This window comes from Galeopterus variegatus, unplaced genomic scaffold (genome assembly GCF_000696425.1).
Source record: "Galeopterus variegatus unplaced genomic scaffold, G_variegatus-3.0.2 Scaffold195, whole genome shotgun sequence".
In the NCBI taxonomy this organism is placed as follows: domain Eukaryota; kingdom Metazoa; phylum Chordata; class Mammalia; order Dermoptera; family Cynocephalidae; genus Galeopterus; species Galeopterus variegatus.
The window spans coordinates 385,683-399,329 of NW_007726306.1; the positions used below are offsets into that span (position 1 = coordinate 385,683).

General features: G+C 47.4%; 1 protein-coding gene across 3 annotated transcripts in view; it reads right to left on the bottom strand.

The window, feature by feature from the left end:
- The window catches only part of ABAT (4-aminobutyrate aminotransferase), a 102,274-nt gene that overhangs the window by 13,867 nt on the left and 74,760 nt on the right, over positions 1–13,647 (bottom strand). For all 3 annotated transcript variants that reach the window (XM_008565101.1, XM_008565104.1, XM_008565111.1), the window contains exons 7-10: positions 4,510–4,590; positions 3,881–3,973; positions 3,350–3,412; positions 386–449 (exon numbers count right to left, since the gene is read on the bottom strand). In XM_008565101.1, coding sequence (XP_008563323.1) covers positions 386–449; positions 3,350–3,412; positions 3,881–3,973; positions 4,510–4,590 — 301 coding nt within the window. The remainder of the gene's footprint in view (positions 1–385; positions 450–3,349; positions 3,413–3,880; positions 3,974–4,509; positions 4,591–13,647) is intronic.

Sequence of the window (13,647 nt, forward strand, 5' to 3'; positions counted from 1 at the left end):
GGATTTATCACAGATTTAGCACAGGCTTTGAAGACAGAGAGTCAAGAATCTTGAACCTGAGCTGGCCAGTTGGTTAGAGCATGGTGCTGATACCACCAAGGTCTGGGGTTTGATCCATGTATTGGCCAGCAAAAAATAAAACATTAAAAAATAAAAAAATCCAATCCTGGCTCTAAATGGCCTTGGAAAGTTCTTTCCCTTCCTAGCCTTGATTCCCACACATACAAAGTAGGGATAATAATCTCCACTCTGCAGGGAATTGTGTGGAATCAATGAGACAATATATTTAAACCGCCAATGCCAGATCAAAGGCAGCTGTCGTTATTGTTGTTGCTGTTATCATTATTCTAAATGCCACCTTGAGATCACACTGGTCCTTCCTTACCCATGGTCCTCCCGTGGAATGCGCCCATGAAGGAGAGGATGCTGTAGTCGGGGCAGCCGGGGGCCTAGAATCAAGAAATACCAGTCATCAGTTACAGTTGTAAGGACTGGGCACCTCTACTTGTCTACTGTTGCTCCTGCAAACCTGAAGGGACACAGAAGTCTTTCAGAAGAACCAGGTGTCCTCCTCTGGCAGAAGTTACAAACAGGACCCTTGAGTCTATATCCAGCCAACAGATGTTTTATGTCGCCCACATACTTAAAAAAATAAATTAAAAATGTTTCCAAATCTAAAATCAAGAGATTTCACATCAACATCTGAACTTCTGGCGTCTCACAAGTTCTGCACCATCTGGGCCCATTTTGCTCCTGTGGCAGCAGCATGAGCCTAAAGGCTGGATGCACGTTGCCCCAGCGCCACCACCTGCCCTTCTCCTTTATGTCACCTGCCTGGCTGCTGAGTTTCCAATCCCTATTCTACAGACTCTTCAAGTTCCCCCTGCACCCCTCCTTCCTCTCCACCCCCCCTCTCAGCTCCAGACTGCTTTGTCCACAGGTCTCAGTTGGGCCAGGTGCTGATGGGCATGTATCTGCCTCCCAGGGTGATGGGGGTACAAGGGACTGAGCCAGGCACCTCATGGGAAATGCCCCAGGCCTTTGTCTGCTGGTCAGAAAAGAGAGAGGGAGAACCCTACCTTTCCCTCTCCGATGGCAGCTGTCCCTTGGGTTCAGGAGGGGTGTGTGAACTCCCAGTCCCTAACTAGCCCCAGGCAAGTGGCGCAGATGCTACCCCTTGCATTGTTTTCTGACCCCTACACCCAGGAAGGGAATCCAAACACGTTTCCATCTTTTTTTTTTTTGTCTTTTTCCGTGTCCAGCAACGGATCGCAACCCTCAGTGTCGCGCCCGTACCGGACCAGGACCGGCAACGGGATCGCAGCCCTCGGTGTTGCTACCATGCCTCGCTCAGCCCGTGAGCGGGAACCGGTCTGTATGTGGGATCCAAACCCTCAGCAGGAGCACCGCCGCACTTCCCAAGCGGCACACTGTAGCAGTGCGCCACCGGGCCGGCCCCAAACACGTTTCCATCTGACTCAAGTAGGATTGCTGGGGGTACTTCAGAGTCACCCATGGGGGCCGAGTCTCTGGGAGGCTGGTACAGCATTTTCTGTCTGGCTGATTTCAACCAGGTCCCTGAGACCCCTGGGAGAAACTCTAAGACCTCCTCCCACAAATTCCAGAATACCCTCTTGTCATTTTTTATTTTGTCTCTTGACTATAAATATATATTCATTATATTATAATATATTATAATCATATATTTATAACATTATAGGCACATGTGGACACGACCACTAACAGTGAGGAATGAGATCTAAAAATGTTGATGGGCTTGTCCGTGGATATCAAGTGAGGAAAGTGAAATTAGAGAAAGAAAGAGGTAGGGTAAGGCCCATTTAAAAAAAAAAAAGGCCAGAAAAAAAAAATGAAAAAGGTTGTTTATGTAGGTTTATATGAATATGAATAAAAGATGTGGATACATTTGCTAGCAAGAAGCAGGATTAAGAAAAAATATATATTAAGAAAACATAAGGAAAAAAACCAGTCTGAGCACCCAGGGGCAAGCCATTGGAAACATGTTAGCAAGATCCCTTCTAGCATTTTCCTGTATATTTATTTACACAGTTGAGAGCACAATTTACATCCCATTGTTTTCACTACATTATAGTACTTCATGTCCAGGCCCAGAGAAACCCTTTGTCATTATTTTTGCTGCAGAATATTGTAAAATGAGGGCCGGCCCATGGCTCACGTGGGAGAGTGTGGTGCTGACAACACCAAGTCAAGGGTTAAGATCCCCTTACTGGTCATCTTTTTTAAAAAAAAGAATATTGTGAAATGAATGTAAGCTGTGGGTAATTAAGTTCAGTGGCTCTTGATTCTTTCTTTCTTTCTTTTTTTTTTTTTTAAAGCAGCAGGTTCTTCTGTCTAAATCTTAGTGGAACCCCATACACAGAATGGAGGACAGGCCTGCTCTGGTGGAAGCTGGGTGGGGAGCTTGGAATTCTACCTATAGGTTTTCCCTGTGGCCACCCTGCCGCCTTTGGCCCCCCAACAGCGGCCTCCTGTGGTGCCTCTGTGAACTGCTAGGATTCCATTCGAAATCCCTACATTTAATTTAATCTTCCCCCATTACTGGATATATAGGTGGTTTCCAATCTTTGCTGGTTATTGTTACTATAAATGACAATGGGTTGAACACTCTTGGGGTACATCTGTGTTGACATTTTGGATTACTCTAGAAAATACATTAATGAGGGCCGGCCCGTGGCTCACTCGGTAGAGTGTGGTGCTGATAACACCAAGGCTGCGGGTTCGGATCCTATATAGGGATGGCCGGTTTGCTCACTGGCTGAGCGTGGTGCTGACAACACCAAGCCAAGGGTTGAGATCCCCTTACCGGTCATCTTAGGAAAAAAAAAAAAAAATCACATAGAGAAGACATGCAATCTTCTTAATGTTCCTTATGTTGTAATAATAAACAAATTTCATAATCCACTCATATAATTAGTCAAATTTTGAGATTTTTCTGAAAATCAAAGATGGGGCCTCGAGCCTCCATAAACATACCCTCCTAAATATAAAATTAGGTCACATGATTAAAAGTTCCAAACACCACATTTTCTAAAGTGTTCTGGTAAAGCAACGTTTTTCTTTGGTATATGCAGTCCAAATAGCTCTAACCTTAATCATTTCTCAAACATTAATGGCCTGTCAAATTCAGGCAGTTGTCCTGGGGAACTGATGAAGGCTGGTCAGAAGAACTCCACTCAGCCTTGATACCCAGGGAATGGACTCAAGAAGGGATCTGCTTGGGGACCCCTCCTAATTGAGGGTGGGGTCAGCCAGAGGGGGCTGTGGCAGCTCCCCCAAATGGTGGAGCAGAGAGCCCAGCAGCACTTACCTGGTTAATCATGCAGGTCTCCAGCTCCTCTTTTGAGAAACCCCTTTGCCCTCTTTCCTTGCTCTAACAAAACAGAATAGAAAAAAACCTCAGAGATGCACTGGGTTTGACGGGACTCCAAACTTTCCACCCAAACCGACATTTAGTCCAGACAACTAGAGAGTGCTTTTTCAAGAGCTGATCTCATGTATTGATCATTACACTTCCACACAGAAGCATGAGACTGTTCATTGTGCTTGTGACAAAATAAACAGATGAATACAGAAGATGCATTAATATTCCATCCTCAACAACTATTGAGATGGTCTATGTGATGCCAGGAAAAATAGTGCAATGACACTACAGAGGTTAGAAGCCAAAGCCTCGGCCTCTGCACCATACCCTACTGGAATGTTTGGGGAGCTCCGTCTGGACAGTGGTCCTGCCCAGGCAGTCACGATGAATGGTCAGATGAGGGGTGAGTGCGTGGCTGGTACTGGGGGAGACTCTGCGTGTGTGTTTGTGTGAGTGTGTTCATGCCCCAAACCTCACCCGGTACCACATGAAGATGGTCTTAAAGGCGTTTTCATTGGAGCAGGAGCCGCAGGCCATGGTGATGAGCTGGGACATCCCTTTGGGAGCCACCTGCAGCAAGGGAACAGCCGTGAGCCCAGACCCCTCTTGACTCCCCATTTCCCCTGCCTGGAGCTGCTTCTCTGCAGGGGCCATGGCCTGGGCCCTGAAGGCCAGGGGAGGGTGGACTTGGCCTTTTTCAGGGACGGAGGAGAAGCCCAGGGAGGCCCTGAGGCTGGCAGAGAAGAAGGAAGGGTGCTGAAGTCCCCATCTGTCCCTCCTGACGCAACTGCCACCCCCTCAGTCACCTACATTTTCCAGGTGGGAAGTTGAGGCTCCCAATAAATAGCTTTAATCATTGTAACAAGTAAAGCTGAAAAGTCAGGGGAAGACTGAGTAACATACAAGTGTGCAAAGCTCCCATTATGGGAAAGAGATGAATTTCCCCTGAGTTCCCTTAAGGAAGAATCCCTTCTTTTCTCCAAATGGGAAATTTAAAATGCTCTCAGAGAAAACATAAGCATGACACCCTATCTGTCTTTGTGATGGATCTCAATCCTTTCCTTGCCCTGAGGGCAGGGGGGCTGGAAGGAGGAGCTGGGACTCACTGAGAGCAAGGACTCCCGGAGCTTCTCCACGAAGTTCTCTGGAGGCAGGATTCCGAGGGCAGGTCTGTTGATGAACATGCTCTGCAAAATGCCAGGAGACACACAGTGACTTCTCAGTGCCTGGTCCCACTGCCTGCCCACCAATGTTACTTTTCCCTCCACTGGAGGAAGGGTGAATGAACGCTGGTGTGTGCACACAATGGAATGCGGCTCTGCCACAGAAAGGGACCATCTACGACCCATGCAAATCACTTGGAAGAACCTCAGGGTCATGAAGCTGAGTGACAGAAGCCAGAATCAAAGGGGGTGCACTGCATGGTTCCACATCTACGGTGTCCTGGAAAAGGCAAAGCTATAGAAATGGAGAACAGCTTATGGTTGCCAGGGGCTAGAGTGGGATTGGTTACAAAGGGACACAGGGGAATGTCTGGAGTGATGAATTTTTCTTTTTTTAAAAAATTGTAAAAAGCAGATAAAACTTAACCGCCTGAACCATTTCCAAGTGTACCATTCAGTGGTGTTAAGTATATTCACATTGCTGGGCAACCATCACCACCATCCATCTCCAGAACTTTCTCATCTCCCCAAACTGACACTCTCTCCCCATTGAACATCAGTTCCCCATTCTCCTCCTCCCAGCTCCTGGCAACCATCATCCTACTTCCCATCTCTATGAATGTGACTACTCTAGAAGCTTCATATAAGTACAATCATACAGCATCTGTCTTCTTGTGACTGGCTTATTTCACTTAGCATGACGTTGTCAAGGTTCATCCATGTTGTAGCATGTGTCAGAATTTCCTTCCTTTTGAAGGCTGAATAATATTCCATTGTATGAATAGACTACTTTTTGTTTATCCTTACATCTCTCAATGGACACCTGGGTTGCTTCCACATGTTGACCATTGTGAATGATGCGGCTGTGTACATACATGTGCAAATGTGTCTGGACTTTGATGGTGATGACACAAGTATGCTGATGGAGTCTGGATGTGTTGTCCCCTACGAAACTCATGTGGAAATTTGATCTCCAATGTGGTAGTGTTGGAAACTGATTGAGTCATGGGGGTGGATCCCTCATGAATGGATTAACACTCTCCCTGGGGGAGGAGGGGTAGTGAGTGAGTTCTCGCTCTTAGTTCCTGTGAGAGCTCGAGCTTGTTGCAAAAAAAAAAGACCCTGGCACCATCTCTCTCTCTCTCTCGCTTCCTCTCGCCATGTGATCTGCTTGTACCCACCGGCTGCCTGCCACTTTCCACCATGAGTAGAAGCAGCCTGAGGCCCATGCCAGATGCAGCTGTCCCAGAATCGTAAGCCAAATAAACCTCTCTTCTTTACAAATTACCCAGTTTCAGGTTGATCTGTTATAGCAACACAAAACAGACTAAAACAGAAAATTGGTACCAGGAGTGGGGTGTTGCTATACAGCTACTTGAAAATGTGGATGTAGCTTTGGAACTGGGTAATGGGCAAAGGTTGGAGGAGTTTGGAGGACTTAGAAGAAGAGAAAAAGATGAAGGAAAGTTTGGAATGCCTTAGAGGACTTATGTGGTGGTGAGCAGAACACTGGTAGAAATGTGGACAGTAAAGGCCATGCAGATGATGAGGTCTCAGATAGGAATGAGGAACTTATTGGGAATTGGACAAAAGATCACCCTTGCTACACCATAGCAAGGAATGTGGCCGCATTGTGTCCATGCCCTTGGATTTTGTGGAACGTGGGACTTAAGAGTTGTGAACCAGAGCATTTGACAAAAGAAATTTCTAAGCAGCAAAGCATTCAGGACACTGTATGGCTACTTCTAACAGCCTACTCTGAGTTATGGCAGCAAAGGCATGATGTAAAGCCAGAATTTAAAATGGAAGGAGAGCATAAAGATTTGGAAACTTTGCAGCCTGGCCATGCAGTAAAGAAGCAGAGAGCCAGAGAACAACGCAAGGGTGAAGCAGATAAACTGCTTGCTGAAGACATTATCTTGGCGGTGAGGCAGCCAGATACTAAGAACCAGGACAATGGAAAAAATGTCCTAAAGGCATTTGAGAAGTCTGGAAGGGTGCCCCACCCATCACAGGCCCTGAGGCCTAGAAGGACTGAGTTGTCCCAGAGGACAGACCTGGGGCACAGCTGCCCTCAGGAACCTGCTCCCTGTATCCCAGCTGCTCTGGCTGGAGTGGCCCCAAGTGTGGTTCGTGCAGCAGCCCTGGAGAGTAGAGGCCTGAAACCTCAGTGGCGTCCACATTGTGTTAAGTCTGCAGGCCGGCAGGACGTGAGAGCAGTGGAGTGATGGCAGCCTCCAGACAGATTCCAGAGGATGTATGGAAAAGCCTGGAAGCCTGGGCAGAGACCTGCCGCAGGGGCAGAGCCACCACAGAGGTCATTTACTAGAGCAATGCTGAGCAGAAAAGTGGGGTCAGAGCCCCCACAGAGAGCCCCCACCAGGGAAATGTCTAGTAGAGCCAAGGCAGTAGGGCTGTAGCCAGGACCCCAGAACTGCAGGGCCGCTGGTAATGTGCAATGCAGGCCTGGAAAAGCCACAGGCACTAGCATGGCCCACTGGGCTGGGCCTGGCAGAGCTGTGGGAACAAGGCTGCCTGATGCTTTGGGGGCCCAGATGCCCCAGTGTGCCCAGGACGCAGGAGTTGGAGTCAAAGAAGATTATTTTGGAGCTTTAAGATTTAATGTCTGTCCTGCTGGGTTTCAGACTTGTTTGGGACCTGTTTTTCCTTTCTTTTGGCCTATTCCTCCCTTTTGGAAGGGGAATGTATACCCAATGTCTGTTCCACCATTGTATCTTGGCAGTAGATAAATTTGGTTTTGTTTTTCAGGTTCACAGCTGGAAGGACTTTTGCTTTTGGTCTCAGATGAGACTTTGGACTTTGGACTTTTAAGTTGGTGCTGGAGCAAGCTAAGACTTTTGGAACTGTTGGGATAGAATGATTGTATTTTGTATGTGAGAGTGACATGAGTTTTGGGAGGCCAGGGGTAGAATGATAGAGTTTGGATATGTCGTCCCCTACAAAACTCATGTGGAAATTTGATCTCCAATGTGGCAGTGTTGGAAACTGATTGAGTCATGGGGGCGGATCCCTCATGAATGGATTAATGCTCTCCCTGGGGGACGGGGGATTAATGAGTGAGTTCTCCCTCTATTAGTTCTTGCGAGAGCTCATCGAAAAAAAAAAGACCCTGGCACCTTCTTCCTCTCTCTTGCTTCCTCTCGCCATGTGATCTGCTTGTACCCACTGGCTGCCTGCCACTTTCCGCCATGAGTAGAAGCAGCCTGAGGCCCATGCCAGATGCAGCTGTCCCAGAATCGTAAGCCAAATAAACCTCTTTTCCTTATAAATTACCCAGTTTCAGGTTGTTCTGTTATAGCAACACAAACGGACTAAATCATATGCATTTATCAACAACCACAGTACACTAAAAAAGGTGGAGTTTACTGTGTATAAATAGTACCTTAATTTTTAAAAAATGAAGAGGAAAAAAGGCATTGACTGGCCAGTTGCTCAGTTGGTTAGAGCATGGTGCTGATAACACCAAGGTCCAGGGTTTGATCCCTGTACTGGCCAGCCACCCAAAAAACAACACAAACATACAAACAAAAGGTTATTAAAAAAAGAAAGAAAGAAAAAAGACATGAACAAAGGCAGCGGCAGTTCTGGAATTTCTAAATAGAACAGGGGATCTGCTGGAGGAGCTGGCTAAATAACCAGAGTGGATTGATTGTGAGAAAAACCATGTTCAAAAATTAAAAGATTCTATGTGTCAATCTTGGGCCTGGTGGTGACCAAGATGAACTTGCTTAACCAAGGGTGGTCAGCCCTGCCCCATCCGTGGCTGTGAGCAGGACTCAAGGCCAAAGGAGCCAGCATCTCCAAATTTCAAAAGAAAACGGAAATGCAGATTTTAATGTGCATTAATTTAAAAATGCCGGCCCAAAATATCTTAAAACGACCTCTGGCCGAGGGACAGCCCCCCACTCCTGTAGCTGCATTCTTGAAGGGAACCAGCCCTACTGGCTTTAAAACACAGGCATGGTTGCTAGCTGCCCACATGATGGGGTGAGAGACACACGGTGGGGCCAACTGTCCCAAATCTCCCCCACAGGCTTGCTGCCATGTCCTGAAACACTTTCCTTAAAGCAAAGAAGAAAAAACCTGAACAAACCGATCATGTCCAATCCTGCAAGGACACCAACCATGGCAGAAGTTTCAACCGATTGTGTCGATAATGTGTGTTAAGAGCCTCACCATATTTTATACCCTGCTCTGGTTATCTCATTTCTGAACCCTCTCTAAAGAAACGATTTCTAACATGGACAAAGGCGATGCATTTAATTATTCAGGTAGTATTATTTATAACAACGGAAAGGAGAACACTCAGCATCCAGCATTGGGTTAAGTAAACTAAAGCAGGTTAACTCAAGGTAATGTCACGTGGCTACTGAAATTGTGTTTTTAAAAGTTTAGAGTCACGGAAAGGCTTAGATTACAGTGGATATATATTTCTCTTTTTATAACAATCAGGAAGGTTTGTACTCATAACTCCATTCTTCAACTCATTCATTGAGTCCTATTGTAAAAACACTGTGTTGTATTTCTGGACAGTAAAGTGCATTTGTTCACATTATTTCATTCCAGAGACCAGTTAGGGGAGGGTAAAAGTGCTAGGTTAGGAGTTAAAACTGTCAAGGTCAAGTCACTTAATGTTAAGGAGCCTCAACTATTTTATCTTTAAAATGGAGATAATATTGCCTGCCCTTCCTTGCTCACAGGGGTGCCAGGAAGACCCAGGAGGTGATGACTGCTCATGGAGTGGCTTCAGGCCAGGTCATGAGTGACCACCCTCCTCACCCCGTAGGAGGAGGGGAAGGGTCTGGAGAGAGTGGAGCAGTAAGCCCCAGGAGGGACAAGAGCCAGCATTGATATGTCTTGGGGACATGCTATGTGGCAGGCATTGGGCAGGGGCTTTACAGGGGCTTATGACAACCTTGTCACCCTTTACTGATCAGGAGAACAAGTGATCGTATTGGGGAGAGATGCCTTAGACTGAGTGGCAAAGCATGTTAAGCCAGTGAATTCAGAACAGTTCAGTTCTGCAAGAAATGGAGGTGGAGGCTGCAGGCAGGTTACTATTGGGACACCAGGAGAAAGGTGAGCCAGGGACACAGCTGGAGGTGGACCAGGAGCCCAAGGTCCTGTAAAATCCAGCCGCTTCCATTGTCTTGGTGATGGAGCTCCCTTTTATGCTAATGAGAGACACATGCCAGTGGAATAAGAGCAGAACAGTCCCTGGAGGTCCAGACAGTTCCCCCCTGGCAGGAGTCTGCACTGGGAATAAACAACGAGGTCCAGAAGAAGTGGGTTTGGGTTATAAAAAGAGATTATACTAAGTGCACTGTGGCATCTTGGAACACAAAAAATGACATTAAAACAAACTGATGAAATCCTAATAAAGTCTGAAATGTGTCACGTACCAATGTTAATTTGTACAAGTTGTTTTGACAGATGTACCATGGTGAGGTGAGATGTAAATATTAGGGTCAGCTGGAGAAAGGTAGATGGGAACTATCTTTACAACTTATCTGTAAGACTAAAATGATTCTAAAATAAAAACGTTCAGTTATAAAAAGGGGGAGGACTGTACTGAGATTTGGGGACTTCTGGGTACCTCTGTCTCTTAAACATAATCACTGTGATAAACTCAGTGCAAAGCCACATAGTGGCATTACTGCATAGGGGGAAACCCAAGGACAGAGAGGTCCCCAAAGATCATTTTCCTGGTGGCTTTGCGACTTGGCTTGGGCCGCTAGAAATTGTGACAGATTCATACCTCTGTTGTTTTCTCTGCTTTGTGACCACCCAGGTGGCTCTAGGATAAGTAGTGGGGGAAGTTGAGCCTCCTCAATGTAAAGTTGGGGAAACAGGACCAGAGAGGTCAAGCAACTTGCCCTGAGTCACAAAGATAGGAAGAGAACCATGACTTAGACCCTGGTTTGTTGACTTCAGATGCCATTCATCAGACACTCCAGGCAGCCTCCATCCAAAAAATGTTAATGCTGGATATGAGTTTGCTTGGCACAAGCCGGAGACCTTGGCTTGCCTGCAGGGGTCCTTAAGGAGCATTTCCTGCTGTCTGTGAGCTGCTGTGGGGCTTCTGAGAAATCAGGCATATCATGAGATCAGGGTAGAAACAGACTGCTGTCACAGGCAACACGGGAAAGTGGCTCACAGCAGGGGGTGCCAGGCTGGCTGGCAGCTTGACTGCCTATCTGGGTCCAGGAAAGATGTGGGGGTGGTGTTCTTGCTCGACAAAGCATGACATTAAGAACAGAAGATATCTGGGACATTGAGTAGCAGAATCAAATGAGGACAGGTTTCTAGAATCCTTGCCATCAGCTCAGCAGTCTTAAAGTGCAGCGTGAAGAGAATGGTCTTTGGTTTAAGTAGCTATGCAATCCTGGGCAAGTCACTTAACCTCTCTGAGCTTCAGGGTCCTCATCTGCCAAAATGGGGACCCCTCGCCAGGTGCTTGTAAGGAGGCAGTGAGACGACATGGCACACAGGGGACGTAGGAGCTCAGTCTTAAAGGGCAGAACTGTCGGGCTTTAAAAACTAACGCCACCTGTGACATTCCAAGTGGATTAACGTGGCAGCCTAAGACGGCGCTGGGAGGAAGTAGGGTGGGAGTGGCGCTGGGAGGAAGTAGGGTGGGAGTGTCTGCGGGAACCTTGCCTTAGCCCTTATTGGCCGCGCTCATGAACACTGCGTGATTGCAATAGCTAGGCATTGAGACAGGATGCATGCCCTTAACCCTTAAGCTAATTGGAGGATGTAAAAAACCTGCCTTCCCCATTTGCCTTTAAAAGCAAGTGCTTGTGTGATAATAAACGGAACTGCTCCACAGAATCCCCACCACGTCTGAGTGTCCTTTAACTGGGCTGGTTGGGGCCGGCGGTGTGCTCACCACTCTTCACAGCTCTCTTCCCCCGTCTCCTTCCAAAGGGGACAGGAGGGAAAGAGGAATCCCGGGCCATTTGCTTGCCCACCAAAAAGAATGAGGCTAGGGCTGTTCGGGTCGGCCAGCAGCGGACCCGACACAGAACTATGCAGGTGGGAATGCCTGGAGGTCACAGGATGGTATGTGCCTTACCTGGCCAGGCCTGCTGTGATATGTCCACCCCAAGTGTGGGGATGTCAGATTGCAGTTGCCATTCATTGCAACATGACTGTGCATGTGCAAAGTCCAACAATCATTGTATAGTTTGTGGGCAATGTAACGAGATGGTCCTGGTGACATAAGAAATTGGAACTGATATTAGATATTAGATATATTAGATTTAGGGGACATGGTTTTGTTTTTTGCAGTCACATAAAGTAATTATGTTAGAGTTTCAGGGTGATGTTGCTGGGGTACAGAAACGTTGATTAGTCCCTTCTTGGGACATTGATGACCTGGCAGGAACCTGCCCTGGACAGGTAAAATACCACAACCACCACCTGAGCACATCTCCAGCCAAAGATTTGGAAGACTCAAGATGTCAGCCAGAGGTCCCCCAGCCCGATGCCTGGGTGCACACTGCAGGAAACGTAACCTTTCAGCTATGGCAGTTGGATGACACTTCTGTACCTGAGGCAGGGTGCTCCTTTCACCAAGCTCCAAACTCAGCTCCTCTGCAGAATGACTCAGCACAGACTGCAATCAAGACCATGATCTCACTGTCAAATCCAGGACTGAGAACAGTGCCTGGCACATAGTAGGTACTCAGCCCATAACTGGGGAAAGAACAATTGTCAAGAAATAAGGCTGAAGAAGAAAGCAGGAGCCAGATCAGCAAGGGCTTTGCATTTGAAGTGGAAGGGTTTGGGAGGCATCCTGAAGGCAGTGGGTACTGGGTGAGGGTTCCATGCACAGCGCAGGTTGGAGATGAGGACGGAGGTGGGAGGGATCGATGGAGAGAGTCTGCTGCTAAAATCCAAGTGGGAGACATAGGTGTGGGAACCAGTCCCTGACTAGGTGAGAGGTGAAAGTTTAGAGGTGGGTGGGGAGATTCCTGACTGGGACAGGGTGGTGCCATCCCTGGAAATCAAAATCCTTGGGCTTTGACGTCACATATTGTTGGGGACGCTTCTGCCTCCGGAGGCAGTTGACACTGTGAATGTGTCTCACACGTTTGTTGACACATTTTTTCAGCACCAACTGCCAAGGCATCTGGGATCCACACAACGTTTTGCAACAAAGCCGGGCTTCGAATGAAAACATACCCGCGGAGACTCAGCTGCAAATGGGCCTCATCAGACACCTCCAGGAGGATGCTGGTTTCCTTTACAGCAGCCCCTCAACCCATCAACTCACTGGAGCCAAGAATGTCCCCAAGCCCTTCCCAGGCAGGGCACACCCATTTATAAAGAGGGGGATGTGGTTCTTTCCCACTATGTTCAGCTCTGATGATAAAAGGGAAGAAAGTTTTCAGGTTGGGGACTCAGTCCTGACCAGGATTGGGCTTTTGGTCCCCATGCCTTCCTTGGATTTCTTTTTGGGAATCCATCTCCTTGTATGTCACGCTTTGAGTCAAATGAAAAGCCTCCCAAGATACCCAGGGGTGGTGAGGACAAGGAGCAACTGGAATTGTCACATGCTGCTGGTGGGAGTGGAAATCGGTACAACCAGCTTGGAAAACTGCCTGGCAGATCTGCTGAGGCTGAACATGGACACACAGTAGGGCTGGCAATTCCACTCCTAGCTTTGTCCCTAATGGAAACACAAAAGGCACATCCGTAATTGTCCACTGCAACAGTCTTCAGAGTAGCCTCAAACTGGAAACTGTCCAAATGCTCACTACCAGTAGGGTGGATAAATTGATGGCAGTATATTTACACAATGGAATGCCATAAAGCCATGAGACCAGATGGTCTGCAGCCACACACAACAGCAAGGATGAACCACACAGAAGTGATTTTGAGTGAAATACGGCAGACAAGATAGAGGACACACCGACAATTCCATTTAGGTGGCACTAAAGAACAGGAGAAACACATCTATCTAGAAGTAAGGGGAGTGGTCTGGGGACAGTAACTGGGTGAGGCCATGTTCTGAGTCCCCATTACAATCCAAGCGCTTTCAATGGGGGTGAA